The sequence below is a fragment of the Telopea speciosissima genome, chromosome 3 (genome assembly GCF_018873765.1).
Source record: "Telopea speciosissima isolate NSW1024214 ecotype Mountain lineage chromosome 3, Tspe_v1, whole genome shotgun sequence".
NCBI lineage: Eukaryota > Viridiplantae > Streptophyta > Magnoliopsida > Proteales > Proteaceae > Telopea > Telopea speciosissima.
In genome coordinates this window covers 62,236,605-62,256,779 of record NC_057918.1, presented here as the reverse complement: position 1 = coordinate 62,256,779, position 20,175 = coordinate 62,236,605, and the positions used below count along the sequence as shown (strand labels likewise).

The following is a 20,175-nucleotide window of genomic DNA, read 5'->3' as shown; positions in this document are numbered from 1 at the left end:
GTCAAGCGATAAAAGACATGAGGCCTTGACTTGTCTCTAGTTCTTCTTATCAAGGTGTCGAAGCTTCTTCCAATCTCCAATCCAATCTGCTACTTTGAATTCAGAGTTTTGAGAAATTAAGAGTGAGATGAAATTGTCAAACCAAACCGCACGAGTAAACTCACAAAGGAGTAAAACGTGCTGAGGGGACTCCAAGTCCGCACCACAATGACACCTATTTAAATTGAAGTTGGTTGTATTATATTTTGGGGGAAATGTTCTTTATGGGGGTGTAGGCTACGCTCAAACCCAGAGGGGACAAAATGATCACCCCACCCTATGAAAAGTGGAATTTTCGTCCCGTGATGCCAGCATACACTCTTATTGGCTGCCGTGCAAGCATGGCCCCCTGCGCTCCCCCGTATATTTTTACTGTCCACATGATTCTAATCCTGTGGAGATTCCCTCCACTCACCGGTAAAGGAAAACTTTTGCCTTCCTGTTTCTTGATGAAGACAAAAGGAAGAGGTGAACCTCAAAGAAAGCTCAATCTACAAGTGCATTCTCTTCTCGTTTGTTACTGATTTCCACAGCAGACTTGTAGATCTAGGATTTTTGAAATGCCTTAATTTTTGCAGAATTTCATTTAATTCCTGTCGAATTGATTGGAGCTAATTGGAGTTGCTCTGCTTTCGCTTCTTGATTCGCCATTTCTTTGAGGTTGTCAGGATGAGTTGAGGAGTTCAATTTAATATATTTATCTTTTTTTTGGAATTTGGTTACATTGGAATTGGAGGTGTTGTTTCCGATGAGTCAAAAGAGCGTTGGATCCAGATCAAGGGGTTGGTGATTACAAGACGGAGAAGAAAATGAGTGAGAGCGAGAGGTTTCAACTTGGCACCGTCGGGGCATTGTCTCTGTCAGTGGTTTCTTCGGTGTCGATCGTGATTTGCAATAAGGCACTTATCAGTACTCTAGGTTTCACTTTTGGTGAGTGAACCACCTGACCTTTTGTAAAACTCTATTCCTTATATATTTGGAGCAGTTTAGTGTATTTTCATTAGTTGTGTTGTGGGAAATCGTTCTTGTATGATTATTTCCAACTTGAGTATGAGCTTTGCGTTCTCCAATTGTCTGATTCCTATGTCTTTACTGGATCTGTTTGAAGTCTATATTGCAGACAATACACAGGCAACATCTTCGGATTTAGTTGAAATGAACCATGAAAATAGCAACCCTGAAGGGAACACTAAGTATAATATTGTTAAAAGTAGAACAAAGAAAATAACTTTGAAAAGCTACCTAATTGGAAGCGACCATATGTAGATTATTCCCTATCTGCACTCGCCCTACCCAGCTTATCTGCTTGGCTTGATCTCTCTTTCCATTGGATAATAGATCTATCAATCTTTATAGCATCTAATGTTGGTATCTTATCAGCTGAAAATGTAAAGAGACTTCATTTAATTAGATGGACAAACAAGTTGTTGCTCTATCTGGCTTGTTCCAGATATAGTATGCCATTCTGAATTGGTTTTCATTCCAATGCATGATGCCTAGATACGGGCTCGAATGCTGTCAAAATAGATGAAAACAGCTAAAAATTTGTCCAACTGTATATATTTTTTACTATTAGTTTTATCATAGTATTTTTTAAATTGCAAAAATTCTGTATTGTGGCTTCATGAGGATGCCATCCTAACTTCCCATTTTATTCCTAAAGTTGGGCTGGACTCCAACCTCTTGTGTTACTGAGAAATAGAGGTAGAGAGTGGTTGACCAGTAATTAGGCTCTTCTAGCACACAGTTGATGTGTAATTTTAATAGAAGCAATGAAATACCAACATTATATGCAGAGTTCCTTTCCATTAGTAGCAAGGAAATTGTTGCTAATTCTTTGATATATGTACTACATGAGGTTAAGAAGGTTTGATTCATTTTTTGTCAATATCAGTCCTCATGGGCTGTTAGTAGGGAACCATTCTCTTGGAGTAGTTGGTTCGTACACTCCATAAATATTGGGTAGAGGAGAAATGGGTTATATTTTTTATATATATTTTTATTCTAGTTATTTTCTTGTTAAGGCTGTAATTGTTGGTTTACTGTGTTGCTTGTTAGTTTATTGAGATTGATGTGAAAGATTGGTGTTAAAAGATAAATTTATCATCTAAAAAAGTTGAACTTTTATCTTTTTAAGAGAGTTTCTTAACTTTGTTTAGTGTTTATTTGAAATACTACCTTTCTTTCTAAAAGTTTCTTCACTGAGATCTTGATATTCTTACCTCTCATCTTGGTGGAGCAGCAACAACTTTGACTAGCTGGCATCTTCTGGTCACATTCTGTTCCCTTCATGTGGCATTATGGATGAAACTGTTTGAACACAAGCCTTTTGATGCACGAGCTGTTATGGGCTTTGGCATACTTAATGGGATTTCTATTGGACTATTGAATCTTAGTCTGGGTTTCAACTCTGTGGGCTTCTACCAGGTAGGATCTCTCTTCTTTTTCTGGGTTGCGGTATGAAATATATTTTGAGACCATTTTCAAATATAGGTCTATAGAGTACTTTGAAAGCTTGTTTCTGTCTAAGAAATTTGTTATTACTACTTGCTCTAGGGTCATGGTCTTGTTATTAAACCTTTTTAGGTGCATGGGGGACAATTGAGAGGCTGTGAAAGTATATATATGTAGTGATTTCTTTCACAGGGTGTTAATGCTTTCTTGTGTCTATACTGTGACTGCCTATTGTGGGAGATGATTCATTGATTGTGTTATTCCTTGCAGATGACGAAGCTGGCAATTATTCCTTGTACTGTTCTTTTGGAGACTCTTTTCTTTAGGAAGAAGTTTAGGTCAGTCTTAATCTTAATCTTGCCCTTACTAAGACAAATATGCTTCTTTTTTAATGTGCATCTTCAAAATTGAATGGGTTTGAGTCTCCGAAATCAATTTCTAGGTTTTAATGGTATTTACCATTTTTTTTTATGTGTATGTCTATTGATTGATTAAGGATAAGTTCATGACTTATAATGAATACCAAGGGGTTTTTGATCTCTGTATAGTTAGATTTTAAGTTCCTTAAGAATTTTGGTTGTGGCTATGGGGGTGGGGGTGAACTGGTGTGCACTAGCAACACATGGCAAAGAATGCACTTTGGTACCTATTTTTCAACAGTCGTCTTAGCATTTGAAGTGCCAATGACCAATACTTTCATAAGCATTTAAGTAATTTAACCACATACCACATAATGCTATTCTGTAAAGACAAAATAGGATAATTCTACAATTTGTTTTTGTATCTTTACATATACCTTCTATTACGTACAGGTGAGGCGGCTGAACCTGAGGTTGAGTTGGGAGATCGACGATCTCATATGATAACATTTTAACTTTATCTGATAATCTTAATCGCCCTTTTGACCTCTAGAAGAGAACCATCATGAGTGCAGTAGTTACTTGTTTGCAGTTTGAATGCTCTTATTGGTATTTAACCATTTGATTCAACTCCAAAAAATTATATAAGATTTTCTGATGCTGCTCCTGATAAAAATAAAAGAATATGCTGCACGAACAGGTGAGAACTACTGAACTAGTTATCTAAAGGAAAACTAATGTAGAAAGGGTTCAACTAAGAACCACTCTACAGTAGGATTGATGATAGGTTTCAGCAGAGCATCAAAATAGCAACAAAACCAGAATTAGTAACTTAGTAATGTAGGACAGGATTGAAGGTCAACCAGTCCCAATACAGGATCTGAAATCAGGGAAAAGTTCTGCTCGATGGGGTTAAGGTTGGGTTGAATTGGAGGATTAGTGGGTAGGCTTAGGGTAAGGGTAAGGTGGGGGAATAGGTCTAGAACAATAGGGAAGTCAGGAGTTTAACTGAAACAGACCTGCATCAGGATTTCTCCTTGCCGATTTTAGTAGCAGGTTGAGAAGTTGGGTTTTTAGGGCTTTTAGGGAGATTTCTTGTAGGGCAGGATCTGCTGGGTAGAATGAGACGAAACAAGGATCGAGTGGAGGTCTTAGCGGGGGGAAGGTTTGCTGAAAAACTTAGAAGAAAATTAATGGCTGGATAGGACAGGAGAGAGTGGGGGAATGGAATTAGGAAGTATTAAAAAAATAAGCTCAAACCAGGTGCAGCAGCAAGGGGAAGGCAGCAGTAACTCTCGGTTGCAGTAGAGGGTCTTCAAAAGGCTTGAAAGCTTGAAGCAGATCAAGAATATCATGAACAAGGGACCTCCTGGGCTTCCCACCTCAAGGAGTCAGCAGGATCAGACTCAAGCTCCGTCCTCCATGGATCAAACACCACGGAAAAGCTTCAAGGAAGCAGAACTTGCATAACAGCAGCAGTAATGGTAGAAATCGTGGGCTATTGTAGCCCCTCTGGGTTGCTTTTATAGATCAGAATAAAAGAGAATTAGCAAGGATTCAAAATTGGAAACTCCCAAAGACCTTACTTGAGATACAGGACACTACCAGCCAAAGCTGATGTGAACTAACTTAGACAAAATTATAAAAGACTTAGTTTAACTAAAATATGGGAGCTTAAACTAGACCAACTGAACCAACCGGTTCACTAGTTTATTACAAGACTAAAAAATAAAACATAACACAACCCAGTCAAAATCGTGGCCTGCTACTGGGCAGCAGCCTTCTCAAAATCATGGCTGGCTGCCAAGGTAGGCAGCAGCAGCCTTCTTTTTCTTCCTTGAGTACACCCTTGGTTCTGCATCACCTAGAGAATAAGAAACAAACCAGCCAGCAGAACTTCACCAAATTTAGGTCGAGTGGTGGTGATGTTGAACAGGTTCTATGCTCCAAAATTCAGCCAATTCCGATGGCTAAAGGCTGAGATATGAAGATAACTCAAACTTAGACGGTTATGGAATATCTTGCAAACCAGCACTGGGAATGGGCTCCAAAGTAGATTGAGTATCAGCCTTGCTGGTATGAACACTTGCTCCAAGTTTGGGCCAATTATGATGGTCAGAAGTGGAGATCTGAACTGGAGTTGAAAATAGAGGTTGGCCTCAAATTAGAAGGTAAGTGCTGTAGAACAATCCAGCCAACAGGAGGGCCTGAAACTGGGATCGAGTGGGCCTATTGTTGGTCTGATTCAGTCCTCCAAGGCCCTGCTGACACACGGTTCAGGTTTCAGGGAAGGGATGACTCGAAGTTGTTGGAGAAGCTAGACAGAAACTGATCTGCAGGGGGGTGTCTCGAACTCTCGATCCTTCTCTGGTTGTGATCAGCAACAGCAAACCTTGGGGTTGATTTGGGATATCTTCTGGTCCTTCACTGATTCAGCAGCAACACTCGATTGTGGTCTCAAGCAACAGAGAATGTGGAGAATTGATTGTAATGCAGATCCGGGGTTTAGAAGACCCAAATCGGATCGCTTGTGGCCCCACTAAAACATGCAATAGCCAAATAGTAAGGTTTGATGGCAATCCTGTAAATATGTGGAAGTTTATATAACCAATGGCAGAATTGTAAATAAACAGAAGTTTATAATAGGATGGCAGTATCGTAAATAATGGGACTCAAGCTAATAAAGAAAACAAGCTAAAGTTGAATAGGAGTCCGGCTCAGCTCCTCGTACGAGGAGGGAGAAGTTTCTCCTTGTACACTGGTTACCTGCCATCTGTACACCCCAAAACCGAATGCTTATTCTTCTGGTTTCTTCTTTATGAATTTTTTATTCATTTATTAACTTTCCTGAAAGTTGTTTCATGAGTCACGACTTTCTCCTCCTCCAATCATCATCATCTTCTTCTTCTTCTGCTAAGCTGCTCTCATGACTCTCCGAAGCACGACCAGCTGGTTCTTTAAAGTTAGTCTGCCTGTATCAGAATTAAAATCTCTGGAGTTGAAAATTGCACTGAACTTGCATTTGGATTCACTAAAAGAAGTCAACATTGGCAAAATTACCATCAACCGCCCAGTATGACCTTAACAGTTTTGATTTTCCGTAATCCAGCAGAAGTATCAGATGAAAAATAGGACCCATTTGGAATTGGTTGGAGTACACGCAAATCCAACACTATAAGATTTCTTCAAACGATGTTAGTGGTTAGGCATGAATTGCTGGAGATATGAAATGAAGTATTTAAGTGATCTTTTATGGGTTTGGAATGGATTTTGTATCTTATGAAGTTCACCCAAAATCCCTTTTCGATTTCGTGGAAGCCTCAAGATTTGTTGGTTGTTAAACATGCTGTTTGATTTTAGAAAAATTGATGAAAAAATTTAAGGGTTTGGGTAGTTTCTTGTGATGGGTTTTTTGACAGATTTGATAGAGAAGGAACGACTGGGAGATTCATATTTGATTATTGGAAATCCTCAATAATCCCAGTTATGATTTGCAGAGCTACTAGGTTCTGTTAGGAACTGGTGTTGAAATTGGAAAATCATAATGATCCCAGTTATGATTTGTCCGTTGATTTTATCCCCCCCCCCCTCCCCCCACCAAAAATAAATAAATAAATAAAAAGAAAGATGAAGAGGAGGACGAATTCAGGAGCTGTTGTGCGGAGGAGGATTTTAGGGACACAGAGGAAACTAAAATGAAGGGAAAAGGGGCAATTTGGACGAATTTTCTTTGAAGATGTTCTACAAAGCCATATCCATTTCTGGTACTGGAGAATCGAGTTCAGGGTTTTCTGTAATTGGAATGGTTATTGAAAATTCACCCGGGCTAAGGAGGAGGAGGAGGTGGTGGTGATTTTAGAAGGAGGAGGAGGAGAAGAAGAAGAAGAAGCCTTGACACCGTGAATCGTGAAACAACTTTTGGGAAAATTAATAAATGCATAAAAAATTTGTAAAGAAGAAAACGGAAGAATAAATATTCGGTTTTATGGTGTACAAATGACAGCTAACCAGCATACAAGGAGAAACTTCTCCCTCCTCGTACGAGGAGCTGAGCCGGACTCGTTGAATAGTGCGTATGATGGGAAAAAGGCAAACTTGGAAGTAAAATATAAGTATGGGACATGAGGGAATAAAAGGTAAAAGAAGGGGTAATTATGTAAAGTGGGGTGAGAAGTTAATGACGACTAAAAGGTGAACAATTCCAAAGTAACCTAATCCATCGAGAGAAAAGGAAAGGCACTTCGCCTTCAACCTTGGGAACTCTCTTGGTGGAAAACCCAGAATTAATTTCAAGGGAAGAAATCACTTGATTCATCTCCTACAGATTCGAACCTTCAGGATAAGGCTTCTGACCCACAGCCCTATGGATTCCAGCAAGAAATCAATTGATTCAACCATAGTTGTCAAGGCGTCGCCTAGGCGTCCAGGCGCCTTGGTCGACTTGGGCGCCTTGGACGCCTTGTTCGCTTAGTTGGTGTCGCCTTGAATTTTGACCCTCTCCACCGCCTTGGGTCGCCTAACCGCCGTGACAACTATGGACTCAACAGCTTGAAGACTAATAGAACTTTTCTGAAACAGGAACCAGCGGGAGTTGCAGGTTCAGATATGGATCCAGATGGATATCTCGCAGCAGGGATGAAACTAAGGGAAGGAAACCTAAGGTTCAGGTCGTCCTAGGGTGCGGATCTTATGTCCAAAATAGGAGGAAGAAAGAATAAGATGTGAGGGAGAACAGCCACCAAATCAAGAGTAAATATTCAATCGCTAGAACAGGGTGGGGAGGAATATTAGAAGTAAAGGATAATGAGAGAGAAGAGGAAGAGAGAGAGAAGACCAGGGGACGGGAGAGATAAGGTCGCACAACCTTCCTAAGCCATTGTTCCTTGCCAATAACAATAAACAAAACTCAAAATCTATTCATCAAAATCTGCCTTTCGTTGATTACAAGCTAATATTTAAAGAAAATAAAACTCCTAATCTAAATCTAAAACTGAAATAATTTCATAATGCAAGTCTATCACTAATTAATCTATAATTAATCTATTAAATTTAAAATAGAAGATTACAAGATAAATTCCAACTAATAAAAACCGTAATAAATTAAATATCCTACTGAACCCAAAGACCCAATTGAACCCGGTTCGTCTTGGTTTGGGTCCTCAAACGGGTTCGGCCTGGCCCATGGAACAGCTCCTGCATCAGATTGAAGATAGAGAGAAGATAGAAGGAAGACGGGTTTCGTCTCCCTCAGCCAGGCTCTCACCCGCCCTTCATCCTCACACTAGGATAATAACATTGCACAAAGCAACTTCATTCATCTATTCAAATTGTTGTGAGACTCCTAAGAGCTCATACATATTTATGGGCAGCTATGTTTGCCTTACAAGTACGAAAAAATTAGAAACTTGCAAGAAAAAGGAAACAAACTGAAAATAGAAACTTAAGCATACTTTCTAAATCTGAAATTAGAAACTAAACTAAGCGAAGGTTGCTTAATAAACCACCACAAAATATCTAAGAGAATATTTCTAAAATAGAAACAACTGAACTCCTAAATCTCCCATGCATAGACAAAATTAACTCCTCTAATAGAGCCTTCATGTAATCTGGTCTTGGGCCCCACAGGATCTCCTAGTAATATTACCACCAAGGCAAATATGGGGCTGTGACACTGTTCACGTGAACAGTGTTTTTACCTCTTCTTCTTCATGTTTTGATCTACATAAAAAACAGCCATGCTTGCATTTCTTATACATAGGGAATGAAGAGGGGTATTTGCATATTTTTTGTTCTGTAATTTTCTGGAAATTCCATTATGTAAAAATATGACATTTGATGTGTTCAGTGATGGAGCATAAAAATTGTAATATGGTTTCCCTTCTATTACTGCATCAACTCTGACTGGAATTTTGTGCATCACTTTTGATCATTGCCTCTCTCTGATATCTTTGTATGGTTACTACTCTGTGTACCACAGTAGGAACGTCCAGTTCTCTCTTTCCATCCTCCTCTTGGGCGTTGGTGTTGCAACTGTGACTGATCTGCAGCTCAATGCTCTGGGTTCTATTTTGTCACTGCTAGCAGTTGCTACAACTTGCATTGCTCAGATTGTATCCTCAAGTGAAGTTGCATTCTGCCAATATCTTGCTTGAATTTTTCTGTTAAGTATATTTTGTTATATACTTGTTTATGTTTTGTATTAAAGCAATTATATTTTCATGAGAACTAGCAGGATTCTGTTTGATCCAGAGTCAACTTAGATGCATGCTCCTGCCCTTGATTATTATAATATTTTAGTGGTTGCAAGTTTCTGTTCCCACTATATAGGAAGTAGCAGAGTGTAGTAGGAGGTAACACTGGCCTAACCCAAGGGATAATATACTGTCAGTTTATCCACACCCTGACATGAAAGCAGGCACTGATAAGCCTGCTGATTTTTTATTTTTGGATTAACTTATCCCAACTATGATGTCTCCTGTTAAAAAATTGTTCCTTCTGGACAGTTGTGAATATCCAATTTATCTTTTCAATTGTCAGGAAAGAATTGCATATGTTACTGAAGAAGATCCTAAAACTGATGCTTATACTCATTTGATTGGGGTAGATTTTGGCAGTCAGCCCTAAAATGAACCGTATTTTTGTAGGAAGCATGTTAATCCATGCTCAGCCAATTACTAGAGGAGTAAATTTGCACATTCAGTGGTTGATTGGGTAGACTTTGGCATAATTCACAGCATGATGAACATAATTCGATTGGAAGTTTGTTCATTGAAATGAAATTACCTAAGGAGCAAAATTGTGCATGCGGTACATTTCCTTCACTATATGAGGCCACTCTCCTTCCTACAACAACAGCAGCAACAACAACACAGCCTTATCCCAACTAAATGGGGTCGGCTACATTGATGCTTGCCCTCCAATCATTTCTCTCACGAGCTTGCCATTCTTTCCAATTTCTCCATCCATGGTAGACCCATCGGATGTCCTAGCAGTGTCCTGGAAAAATGTCTCCCGTAGTTACTTTAGGCTTGTGTGTGGGTCCAAATATGGCACATTATCACTCAACATTCCTTTTTTTTAAAACAACAAAAACATTACCATACATGAAATAACAAAATGATGGGAAAATTGCCAAAACACCCCTATTAGGCAAAAACATGAACATACAAGGAAATAAACCCGAAAACACAAGAAATTGACATAGGTGCGCTTCCTTGGACCGATCCAAACCCATTTGGGTATCCAGACGGGGATGAACAGGGTCCAATTTGGGTCTTTAGTCTAATAGGATATTCTAAGACTTTATTTTATTTTATTTGGTAGAAGATAGCTATGTAGGAAGTTAGTAGTTTCCTTGGTTGAGTTTAATAGAAATCAGATTTAAGCAATCTTCAATATAAATCAGAAGCAAATTAAGTTTGACCAGAACATAACTCCTTCAATATAAATTAGATTTAAGCAATCTTAGCTTTCTTGAAAGATTGCTTAAATCTGATTTTTATTGAAGGAATTATGTTTCGGTCAAACCTTATTCACTACCATGTCCAAGAACAATATACACTATCAAACTTAGGTCCAAATCACAAGTATTATTTTGAGTGTTCTCTATGTGAAACTAATGCATGGATTGGGTTCAAATTATGTCAAAAATAAGCAGCCCAACAAGAATCAAGGTAAAAAAAAACAACTTCTGGGCCTCGAAACCAAGGTTTCGAGTCAGCCTGGAGAAAGTACCAGGTTTCGACCGAGATATAGTCGTAACCTGGGGAATCTCAGTTTCCGGATGGTCGAAACCAGTGTCGGCACTGAGTTCTTGAACTTTGGGAGCATCCCAAGGCCTCCGTTGAATATGGCCATGCCACCTCAAACGAGTTTCTCGTAGCTTATTGTGTATCAGGGCTAGTCGAACTACTCCCAAATCAGCTCTAATATGGTCATTCCTTACTTTATCCTTCCTAGTTTTGCCAGACATCCATCTCAAAATCTTCATCTCTGCTACACTTAGTTTATCTATATGACGCTTCTTAACTGCCCAACATTCCGGAAAATACATCATAGCAGGTCGTATGACTGCCCGATAAAATTTTCCTTTAAGCTTTAAAGGAATAGATCGATCACACAATACTCTGGACACACCTCTGCACTTCGTCCATCCTATTTTAATTCTCTGTGAAACATCATCCTCTATATTACCTTCTTTGTTTATGATTGAACCCTAATACCTAAAATAATCACTTTGCGGGATCTCCCTCTCATCAATTTTTACCATCGCATTATCCATCCTAGTGTAACTAAAATTACACTCCATATGCTCCGTCTTCGTTCTACTTCCTATTGAGAATAATTTTAGGCCTGAGGGAAGAAGATATCTTCACTCATGATCATAGTTGTCACGGCGTCATGGCGATCCAAGTCGGTGGAGGGGTGTCACGTCGATATATCGACATGGCGAGCATGTCGACCATGTTTTATTTTTTATTTTCTCTATTTTTAATGTGTTAATAGATGTATACTCAAGCCATGTTTTATTTTTTCTCTATTGTTTCTCAAGTTTTAAGAAGAAAATTCAGAAATCGAAGAAGAAATCGAAGAGGGAAAGAAGACAGGAAGAAGAAATCGAAGAAGAAATCGAAAGAAATTGAAGAGGGAAAGAAGAAATCGAAGAGGGAAGAAGAAATCGAAGACCGGAAGAAGAAATCGAAGAGGGAAAGAGAGACAGGAAGAAGAAATCAAAGAGGGACGCCATGGCGTAGGTCGCCATGCAACCCTCTCCAGCGCCAGGACGCCATGGCGACGCCATGACAACTATGCTCATGATTCATGAATGCATTTAAGGTGCCTCGAAAGTGTTGCAGTGGCATGTGGTTGATACATTCTTCATTGCATTTGGTTGATGATTGTGGTTGACTCCATCTCTCAGGATTATTTGGACTGAGTTGGGTTTCTAGGATGGAATCTTAGATTTCCTTTGGGGTTGGCAGTTGGCACTTTGTTCCTAATGATAGAGGAAAACTTGTGGAGTTCTTTGGCTGATTTCTGGTTGTTGGTTCTGGGAGAAGCAGAACCATAGCCATTTGAGAAGTGGTAGGCATAGTGATATCTCAGTAGTGCAATTTCCTGTTGATCCCTTGTCAGCCACAAATGGTGATGCGATGATGTGGATGCATCGACTGTCTGCTTGAAGACCCAGGCATCAAACTGAATTTTGATGGTTGCTGTTTGGGAAACCAGGAGTCACTTGGGTGGGGAGGGGGGGATGTGGGAGGGGCATTCAGAGATAGCTAAGGATTATTCATTTGCTATTCTTTGCAGCAAGTGGTGATTCCATTGCAGCTGAGTTTAAGACATTCAATTTGGCGTCAGATTGGCCCCTTCTGCTGGATCCTCCAGATTGATCATTGAAGGTGATACCTACTCTGCAGCGATGAGTTAATTGTGATTTTACAAGATGCCTGTGGATAATGTCCCATATCATTTGAATGATTTCTTAGTTTGGCTTATGAACTCACTAAGTCCGGAGCCTGTGCTTCATAATGTATGTTTGATCCTGAATGAACATACTTTGTCTTTATTTTGCATCGATTTTCATGGTTTGTATGGTCTTGATTTCTTTGTATCTATGTCATATTTCTCATACATTCTGTAGCGGAAAGAACAGGCTATTATGGTTGTGTTATGTAGAATTAGGAATACCATTTTACTTTGTTAAACACTAGCACAAATAATTTTTTTTTCCTTGTTTAAGATCTTAACTAGTTCTTCTCAGATGACCAACACTATCCAGAAAAGGTTTAAGGTTTCTTCAACCCAACTTTTGTATCAGTCTTGCCCTTATCAAGCCATGACGTTATTTATCGTTGGTCCTTTTCTAGATGGGCTTCTGACTAATCAAAATGTTTTTGCGTTCAAGTATACACCTCAAGTGTTGGTGAGCTCTGGAAGACCTTAAAAAAAAAAATTCCTGCTGCTTAAGTTATTTTCTTAAAATTTCTAACTGTATTTCTATGTTTTGGGTTGCAGGTGTTCATTGTTCTGTCCTGCCTGATCTCTGTCTCTGTTAACTTCAGTACATTTCTTGTAATTGGAAAGACTTCTCCTGTTACCTATCAGGTCCTGGGACATTTGAAAACATGCCTCGTTCTGGCTTTTGGTTATGCTTTACTTCGTGACCCATTTAGCTGGAGGAACATATTTGGAATCCTGATTGCCGTTGTTGGAATGATACTGTATTCGTACTTCTGCAATGTTGAGAGTCAGCAAAAAGCTATTGAAGCATCTGCCCAGTTGTCACAGGTATTACCTTTTCTTTACTTCTATCTTATATTTCTCTTATGTCCCTAAATTGTGGCTTGATGGGATGTCAATTGACTCTGGGTAGATTTTCACCATATGGTACTCATGGCTGGTGCATTTTTGTTGGCATCATTTCTAAACATTATGTAAAACATATGATATCTCAGTAGCCACTTTCATCCAATAACCCTGTGTTCTAACTAATGTAGTTGGAGCAAATAGGCCTCAGCTGTAGATCTCAAGAACTCTTACTCCTACCATCCCATTAATTTTTTTCCGAAGGGTCAAGTGGGGCCTAGTGGTTGCTACAGAAGCCCAAGAAAGGCATTCTCTAGGGTGTGGAAATTGTAAGAGAGATTTGTCCTAGATTCTTTCTTGAATATGTGGGTCATGCCACAGCTTGAGAGGGAATATTGTAATCTTTAGTAATTTTGTTATTTATAAAAAAAAAAAAAAAAAGAAAGAAGAAGGAAAAGGAATCCTAATTGTTCACAGGAGGAATAGAGTGGGGAAAGAGATATTTACATCTTCAGTCATGTCAAGTCCTAATTGGATAGAAGTTAATTTAGTTTGATCTAAGTAGATTCCTACCTACGCTGAGAGAACTTCTCCTGATTATGTTTGGCAGTTGAGACCTAGATTGCATGCTAATGTACAAAGGAAGCTTTCTCCTTGGTATAAAGTTGTTTTGTTCTTTCTCTCTAAGTGTTTGTTCTAAGAAATGAGATGATTCTTCTCTGCTGGTAAATTTTCTGCTGCAATTTTTGTGGATTGTGTGATTCCATGTTGTCTTGTGGGTTTCAATGGATTGTGACGATTCCATGAGTCATGTGATTCAAGCCTTCTAAGTACTAGATTACTCTAGAGAAAATATAAAATGAAAACCTTCTTTTCTCATCTTTCTTATTCTTCTTTTCCTCTTCTTTATTATTAGTTTCTGTTTTCTTTAGGCCCTGTTGGTTTCCAGGTAAAAAGACATTCAAGGGAAAATTTAAAATAAAATCTTATTGTTTTATATTGATTTTACCCTGGAAAATATTCTCTTACATGCTTTTTCCTAGAAACAAATGGAACATTAAGAAAAATCATTCCAGACAACCAGACCTGCTCTTGTTCCTTTATTTCTTAAATTATAATACCAAAGTCATCACTCCTACTGACCTACATTTGTTAAAGAACCCAATCTTTCCTACTCTTATTAAGGTCTGGCATTAGAGAATATCTTAAAGTCCACCTATACTCCATGAATTTTCCATATTTCACCAAAGTTCTTCCAGCTTCTCTTTTTGTCTTGTAATTACCAAAAAAAAAAAGTTAGTACTAGAGTTATTAGAGGGACGGTTTTTTTTTTCCTCTTCTTTTTTATAAGAAATAGATAGATATAATATAATGGTGTGATAAAAGTCTTTTGTGCGATAAATTTTGGAAGGTATTTATTTTAGTAATAAAAATATAGTAAAAACTGATTTTATTTTCTTGTAGTGGGTTGATATTAAAATTTGTACCTCTTCAAACTGAGAAATTTATTAGGATTTTGGCATGACTTTTCTCCTGGTTAGTCATGGGACCAACTTGGTTTATAGAAGGCATTATAAATGTTTCTTCCAACTTCAGTGATTACATCTGGTAGGTGGGTCAAGAATTGATCTTTAATGACCTTTGTGTGTTAATATGAAACTCCAGCAGACCTTTATCTGTTATACAGACTATGGGAATGATGATATTGTTATAGATATCATTGAGGAGATGGGTGGCTGAATCACTTAGGTTCCCAGATTCCTTTGCAAGGTTTCTACAAAGGTTAATCTTCTTTCTCTTTTAGCTAGCTTGGTCAGCTGGCTATGGTAGAGGAGATTTAGTTAAATCCATTTGTGTGCACTTGTTGGTCTCCTTCATTGGAGTGCCTCTCCAACCTGCTTATTTTGGAGCTTCCAAATCTCTCTCTCCCCTTCCACCCCCCTTTTTTTTTGGTTTTCATGTATAAAGAGATACACAGTCCTGATGGTAAATTTGGATTCAAGAATAAATCTAGATGTGGAAATTTCTGGTTTAGTTTACTTTGCAAATTGCAACAAAAAAGGCTTGATGTATAGAACCAAAAAAAACAAAAAGAGACTGGCAATAAGTCACGAATCAATTAGTTTGGATATTAAGCATTTAAATTTCAACAATTTGTGATAAGAGGTGGCACACTTTTTAATCTTTTATTGAGGTCTTGTAATGAATTCCAAATTTTTTGGCCCAAATTTTTTGTTTCCCTTTTTTTTTTTATGAATCCCCTTTCCCCCCCCCCCCCCCCAAAAAAAAAAGGAGCAAATTTTACTTAACCGTTCTGATTGATGCGGAATTGAGGTGAATTATTCATGTCAATATTTTTTTCCTGAATTGTTACTGTCCTGTTCAACATTAGAAGATCTATAATGAAACTCTATTATCTGATCCTAAGGATGAAGAACTTGGGGCATGTATTGGTGCAGTAGAGTTCCAATTCTTTTTGAAAGTTTCGTCAGTATGTGGTGCCTTTGCATTGGAGTTAAAAAGCCCACTTGGATGAATGATCTCTCATGATATCTCTTCCTCCCTCAATCTTCTCCCCTCCTCATAAGTTGAAATCTCTCTCCATTCCTACTGTTACTCCCTACAATTCTCGCTTGCCACTTTCCATTCTTCTTCAATCACTCTTCATTCTTTTCTTTCTTTTCCTTCTCTTTTAAGCAATGGTTCTAATTTCTTGGAAATCTGCTCCTACTTTTCTGGACCACTTCAAAAATGTCAAACCACTAGTTGTAGCGTGTGGTCACACTATTCTTAACGTTGCATTATGTTGGATCCACTTGAACCAAAAAACCATGGTTAATTGGATGTAAATTGAACCAGACAACAGATATATTTGGTAATTAGATGTTGCTTGGGCTACTGCAACACCTAGGAATGGCAACAGGGTGAAGATTACCAATAATAACTGGACCTACTGCCCTACCACGGGTTTGACACATTGGAAACCTTGAACCACTCACTAAAAGAACATCTAACTTTGCCATGCCCTCTGATAATATGGAATGGGGAAATGGTTCGTTTTTTGTTTTCTTAATAGTGGATCAAAAGCAATAGTTCTACATGGGTGGGTCCCTGGGAGTCCCTAGTGCCCTTAAGAAGAGCAAGCTTAGGAAAACCCCTGTGCCCCTATTCAAAATTCCAAAAAAAAGAGAGTTTGTATTTAGTAATCGTAGTTATTGTAGTCAAAGTAGGGAATGTTGTCTCTTATTCAAATTTCAATAGGGGTAGTAATACCCAACCCATCACGGCTCACTGAACTGGAAATCCACCAGTCCTGCCATGGTTATGATTAGTGAACCCACATCTGCCGTGCAGGCCTGCATCTAGATAATAGCTAGCATACCCAACCCAGCCAAGAGGGGTGGGGTGTGTGGTTACCCAATTAACTCACCCCAGTGCCATCTGTGAACACTATCCTTTTGAATTACATAATAGTTGGTAAAGTTATGTTTCATTTAACAAATGTACTTGCTATATGTATTGATCTATACCAGAAATGTCCATAATAGTTGTTTAGGCACTTCCTCAAGTCCCATATTATTTACATGTATCAGTTTCACGTGCTTGATGTGGACAGGAATACGAATTTCATTGTTCTGAAGCAACAAGCAAGTAGGCTATATACCACAGTAGTATTCAAGAGCTCTCATGTTCTAAATCCATTCATAGGCATCATCCAGAAAACATGAGCTAGCTGTCTTCCCATAGGCCATATTATCTATCACCCTCCCCCAAAAGGAAAAAACCCAAAAAACAAAATGTTGATTTCATTTTCTTTGCCTCAGGCAGTACTATGGTAAATTCTGCATCATTTGTAATGTCTTTATGTCAGTATGCTGATTTAGTTCTCTTTTACATTTTCAAATGCTTCCAGGCGAAGGAAAACGAATCTGATCCTTTAATGAGTGTGGAAAATGGAACTGGGATTGTGAATGATGGTGTTGCTCCAACAGCCCCAGTCTGGAGCTCGAACAAAGATCTGCATGCATAAAGGTTTCTATACTTCATTAATCCACACAACATGAAAGAGCTTAACAGGCAACTGTTCCAGCAATGGTGAAGTCAGGAGGAAGGGGATGGCCTTGATGAACTGTATCTACTAATGGGAGAGATGATGTTTTATTAGATCATGGGGGATCACCATTGTAATAGTTAGCAGAGTTGAAAGAAATGAATTTATTTTCCTTAGCAGTTTTGGCTACCATTTATATATGATCCAAAGTGCTCCAACAAGCAATTCTTAAGCTGGATGCAATCCCTGTTAATTTGTCAGTTGAGCGTTATTGTTCCTAAAATTGAAAGAAAAAAAATATGATTTGTTATGATTAATGACATTCCACACAAAATGTTGTTTTCTTCTATATTATCTGTGATGAAAGTTAGTGCTTGCAACTTCTCTGATCAATTCACATCTGTCTCGATTAAATTGTGCTCAATTAGGCTTGAATTTTCTTTTCCCTTCATATTTAAGAAGATTAACAACAGCTAAATTTTCAAGCCGAGAACTTGTGGGATATATTTGTATGCATATGCACAGTATGTGAAACTTAGGTACTTCTACATACCAGTGAAGCAAACTGGTTTCCAAATCATCCAAATGTACCCTTGCAACCTTTGTCAGCTTATGTGTTCTCTGTGCTTGGTGCTTCCAATCAGTTCTGATCAATGTATACAACATCATACACACGCATGAAGCTTCTGCTGCCACAATCCCAAACCACAGCTCCAGAAAGCCTATCTTGAAACCAAAATTCACAAGTTCTAGGATTGCCCCAACCTTGGGCTGTGCAGAGTCTGCAGACAAAGTCAAGACCCCTTAGGCTGCTGTGTTGGGTGCATTTCCAAGCTCGCAGAATCCTAAGACGGGAAGTGCAATGGATGTTAATGCAAGGATCTGTTTGTCATCTGTGAACATCCTTCCCCATACATTCCTCACAGCAGTACTTGTAAAGGCCACAGCTGAGAGAAAGCATGCCACTGCTACAGAAAGCCCAATTATGGTTGCCAATTGAGCTCTTGCAGGCTGGTTTGCCCCCCAACTCATGAACCACATGAGTTGACAATCCCAGAGCCAGCTAATGTGTTATACAGAACCTGCATGAGTTCATACCATCACCACTAGTACATGGACAATGCACTAGATGCTGCTAGAGCCAGTAAAGGCCGTCAACCTTGAAAACATGAGGTCAATCATGACGCTCCACTCCAAAGCTTTAATTCTTTTCTCGATAGAATCAGATACACCAACAATCCCAGATTCTAGTTCAAGGAGGGGCAAGCTAAGCCTAGGTCAACACCACTCACCCCCCATATTCAAGTATATCACAAGCAAGTAGTTGATGAGAAGGTGGAGGATCAATGTGAAAATTGCAGCCAAGGTTAGGAAGATACTCAAAGGGTGGAGGTGAGCCTGGGCCAACAAGTCAAGAAGGGAGAAACTCAGATAAAACCTTAGCTATTGATGTAACAATTAGGTCTTGACCCAGCCAAAGTAGGATATGATCCATTGTTTAGCTAGAGAATTGATATAGGTATGGTGACAAGAAAGAGTAGACATAAAGCTATTTGAAATGTTTAGCTAAGAAGAGTCCACCTCTTGGCCCCCTATGGTCATGGCTCAAGGCTAGTTCTTTGATAACTTCTTTTTTTGGTAGAAATCAACTTATTCATTGCTAGTGGAGTACTCGTAGTTGTTAGATTACAAGGCTCTATCAACAATGGAGTGGATTGTGGCCAAACTGTCGCACATGTCATCAACGACACCTTCCTAGTCAGTGAATCAGCTAATGTGTTAAATCTCCCTAGAAATATACTAAAACTTACAATCAAGTACAAGGATAAATGGATAATGTCTTCCATCACAGGTTGGCATGTGTAGATAGGAGGAACCTTAGTGATTGTTCTTGTGATATAAGAGCAAAGTTTTAGACAATCCATCTCCATCATAAGCCGCTCAAAACTGTCTGAAATTGCTTCTAGCATGCCGCTTCTCATAGCCATTGCTTCACCCATCAAAATGGAACTGAATATTGCTAGTTTAGATTTCACAATAAGCACTTGTCCCACTTGATTTCTGGGTAATATAGCAAGCCCCTCTCCTCCCTTCTTTTTTAGGGAAAAAAACACTCCCAGGAGTCTCTCTCCTACCCATATGAAAAGACACCTCGGCCTCTAGTTTTGAGGAGAGAGATAGAGACATGGGAGTGCTAGCTTAGGCCACACTCCCAAGCAAAAAATTGCATCCCAAACTGCTCCAAGAGGCGTCAATATTGAACTTTAAAAATGCACAGGGGGTGGCGTCCAATTCAATCGCTCACTAGGAGATCCTTGGGAACATCAGTTGGATGAATTTTTTTTTGGTAGAAATGGAACCTATTCAGAAGAACATATTACACTCCTAAGGTTTGAAACAACGTTAGCAGACAAACAAGGATCGAAATTGGGTCAAACTATCCTATTCGTAATAGATAGGGCTCTCCTAGCAAGGGAATATGCTATTGAATTAGCATCCTTATAAATATAGAAGAAAAAAAACACTAGTAAAAAAATTAACCAGGTGGTGTATATCCGTCAAAATACGTCGAATTCTAGTCGCTGATACTTCCTGTCATCTTGGAGACATTGTATCACCTCCTAATTATCACTTTCCACCATGAGTTGGAATATTCCTTCTGAAATGGCCTCCTGTATTCCTTGACGAATAGCCATGGCCTCTCCAATTAGGACATCGTTGAACGTCATTGGATCTAATACAACTACCCATTATCTTCCATCGTGATCACGTAAGATGAAACCCAATCTACTCATCTTCTTTTTAGGATTCCATGCTGCATCACAATTTAGTTTAAAACTTCCATTTGGTGGGAGAGTCCATACAAAAGTAAGACAGCCTATAGATGTAGCATTGGAATGTTGTGTTACAGATTTGGATGACTGAAACTCAAAAAAAGCATTTTGTGCATCAATAATAACC

General features: G+C 38.8%; 1 protein-coding gene and 1 pseudogene across 2 annotated transcripts; one reads left to right on the top strand and one right to left on the bottom strand.

The window, feature by feature from the left end:
• Window positions 1-597: 597 nt before the first annotated feature.
• On the top strand, window positions 598-17,531 carry LOC122656510 (UDP-xylose transporter 3-like). Of its 2 annotated transcripts, XM_043851064.1 has the most exons (8): window positions 598-713; window positions 814-969; window positions 2,282-2,466; window positions 2,764-2,831; window positions 8,830-8,962; window positions 12,619-12,780; window positions 12,873-13,145; window positions 17,077-17,531. In XM_043851064.1, the coding sequence occupies exons 2-8, from the start codon at window positions 849-851 to the stop codon at window positions 17,191-17,193; spliced, it is 1,059 nt and encodes a 352-aa protein (XP_043706999.1). In that variant the 5' UTR covers window positions 598-713; window positions 814-848; the 3' UTR covers window positions 17,194-17,531. The 2 variants fall into 2 exon arrangements, with proteins under 2 accessions (XP_043706999.1, XP_043706998.1); XM_043851063.1 differs by lacking the exon at window positions 598-713 and having other exon boundaries at window positions 742-969.
• Window positions 17,532-17,634: 103 nt separating this feature from the next.
• Window positions 17,635-19,202, bottom strand: LOC122655388 (annotated as a pseudogene).
• Window positions 19,203-20,175: the final 973 nt, after the last annotated feature.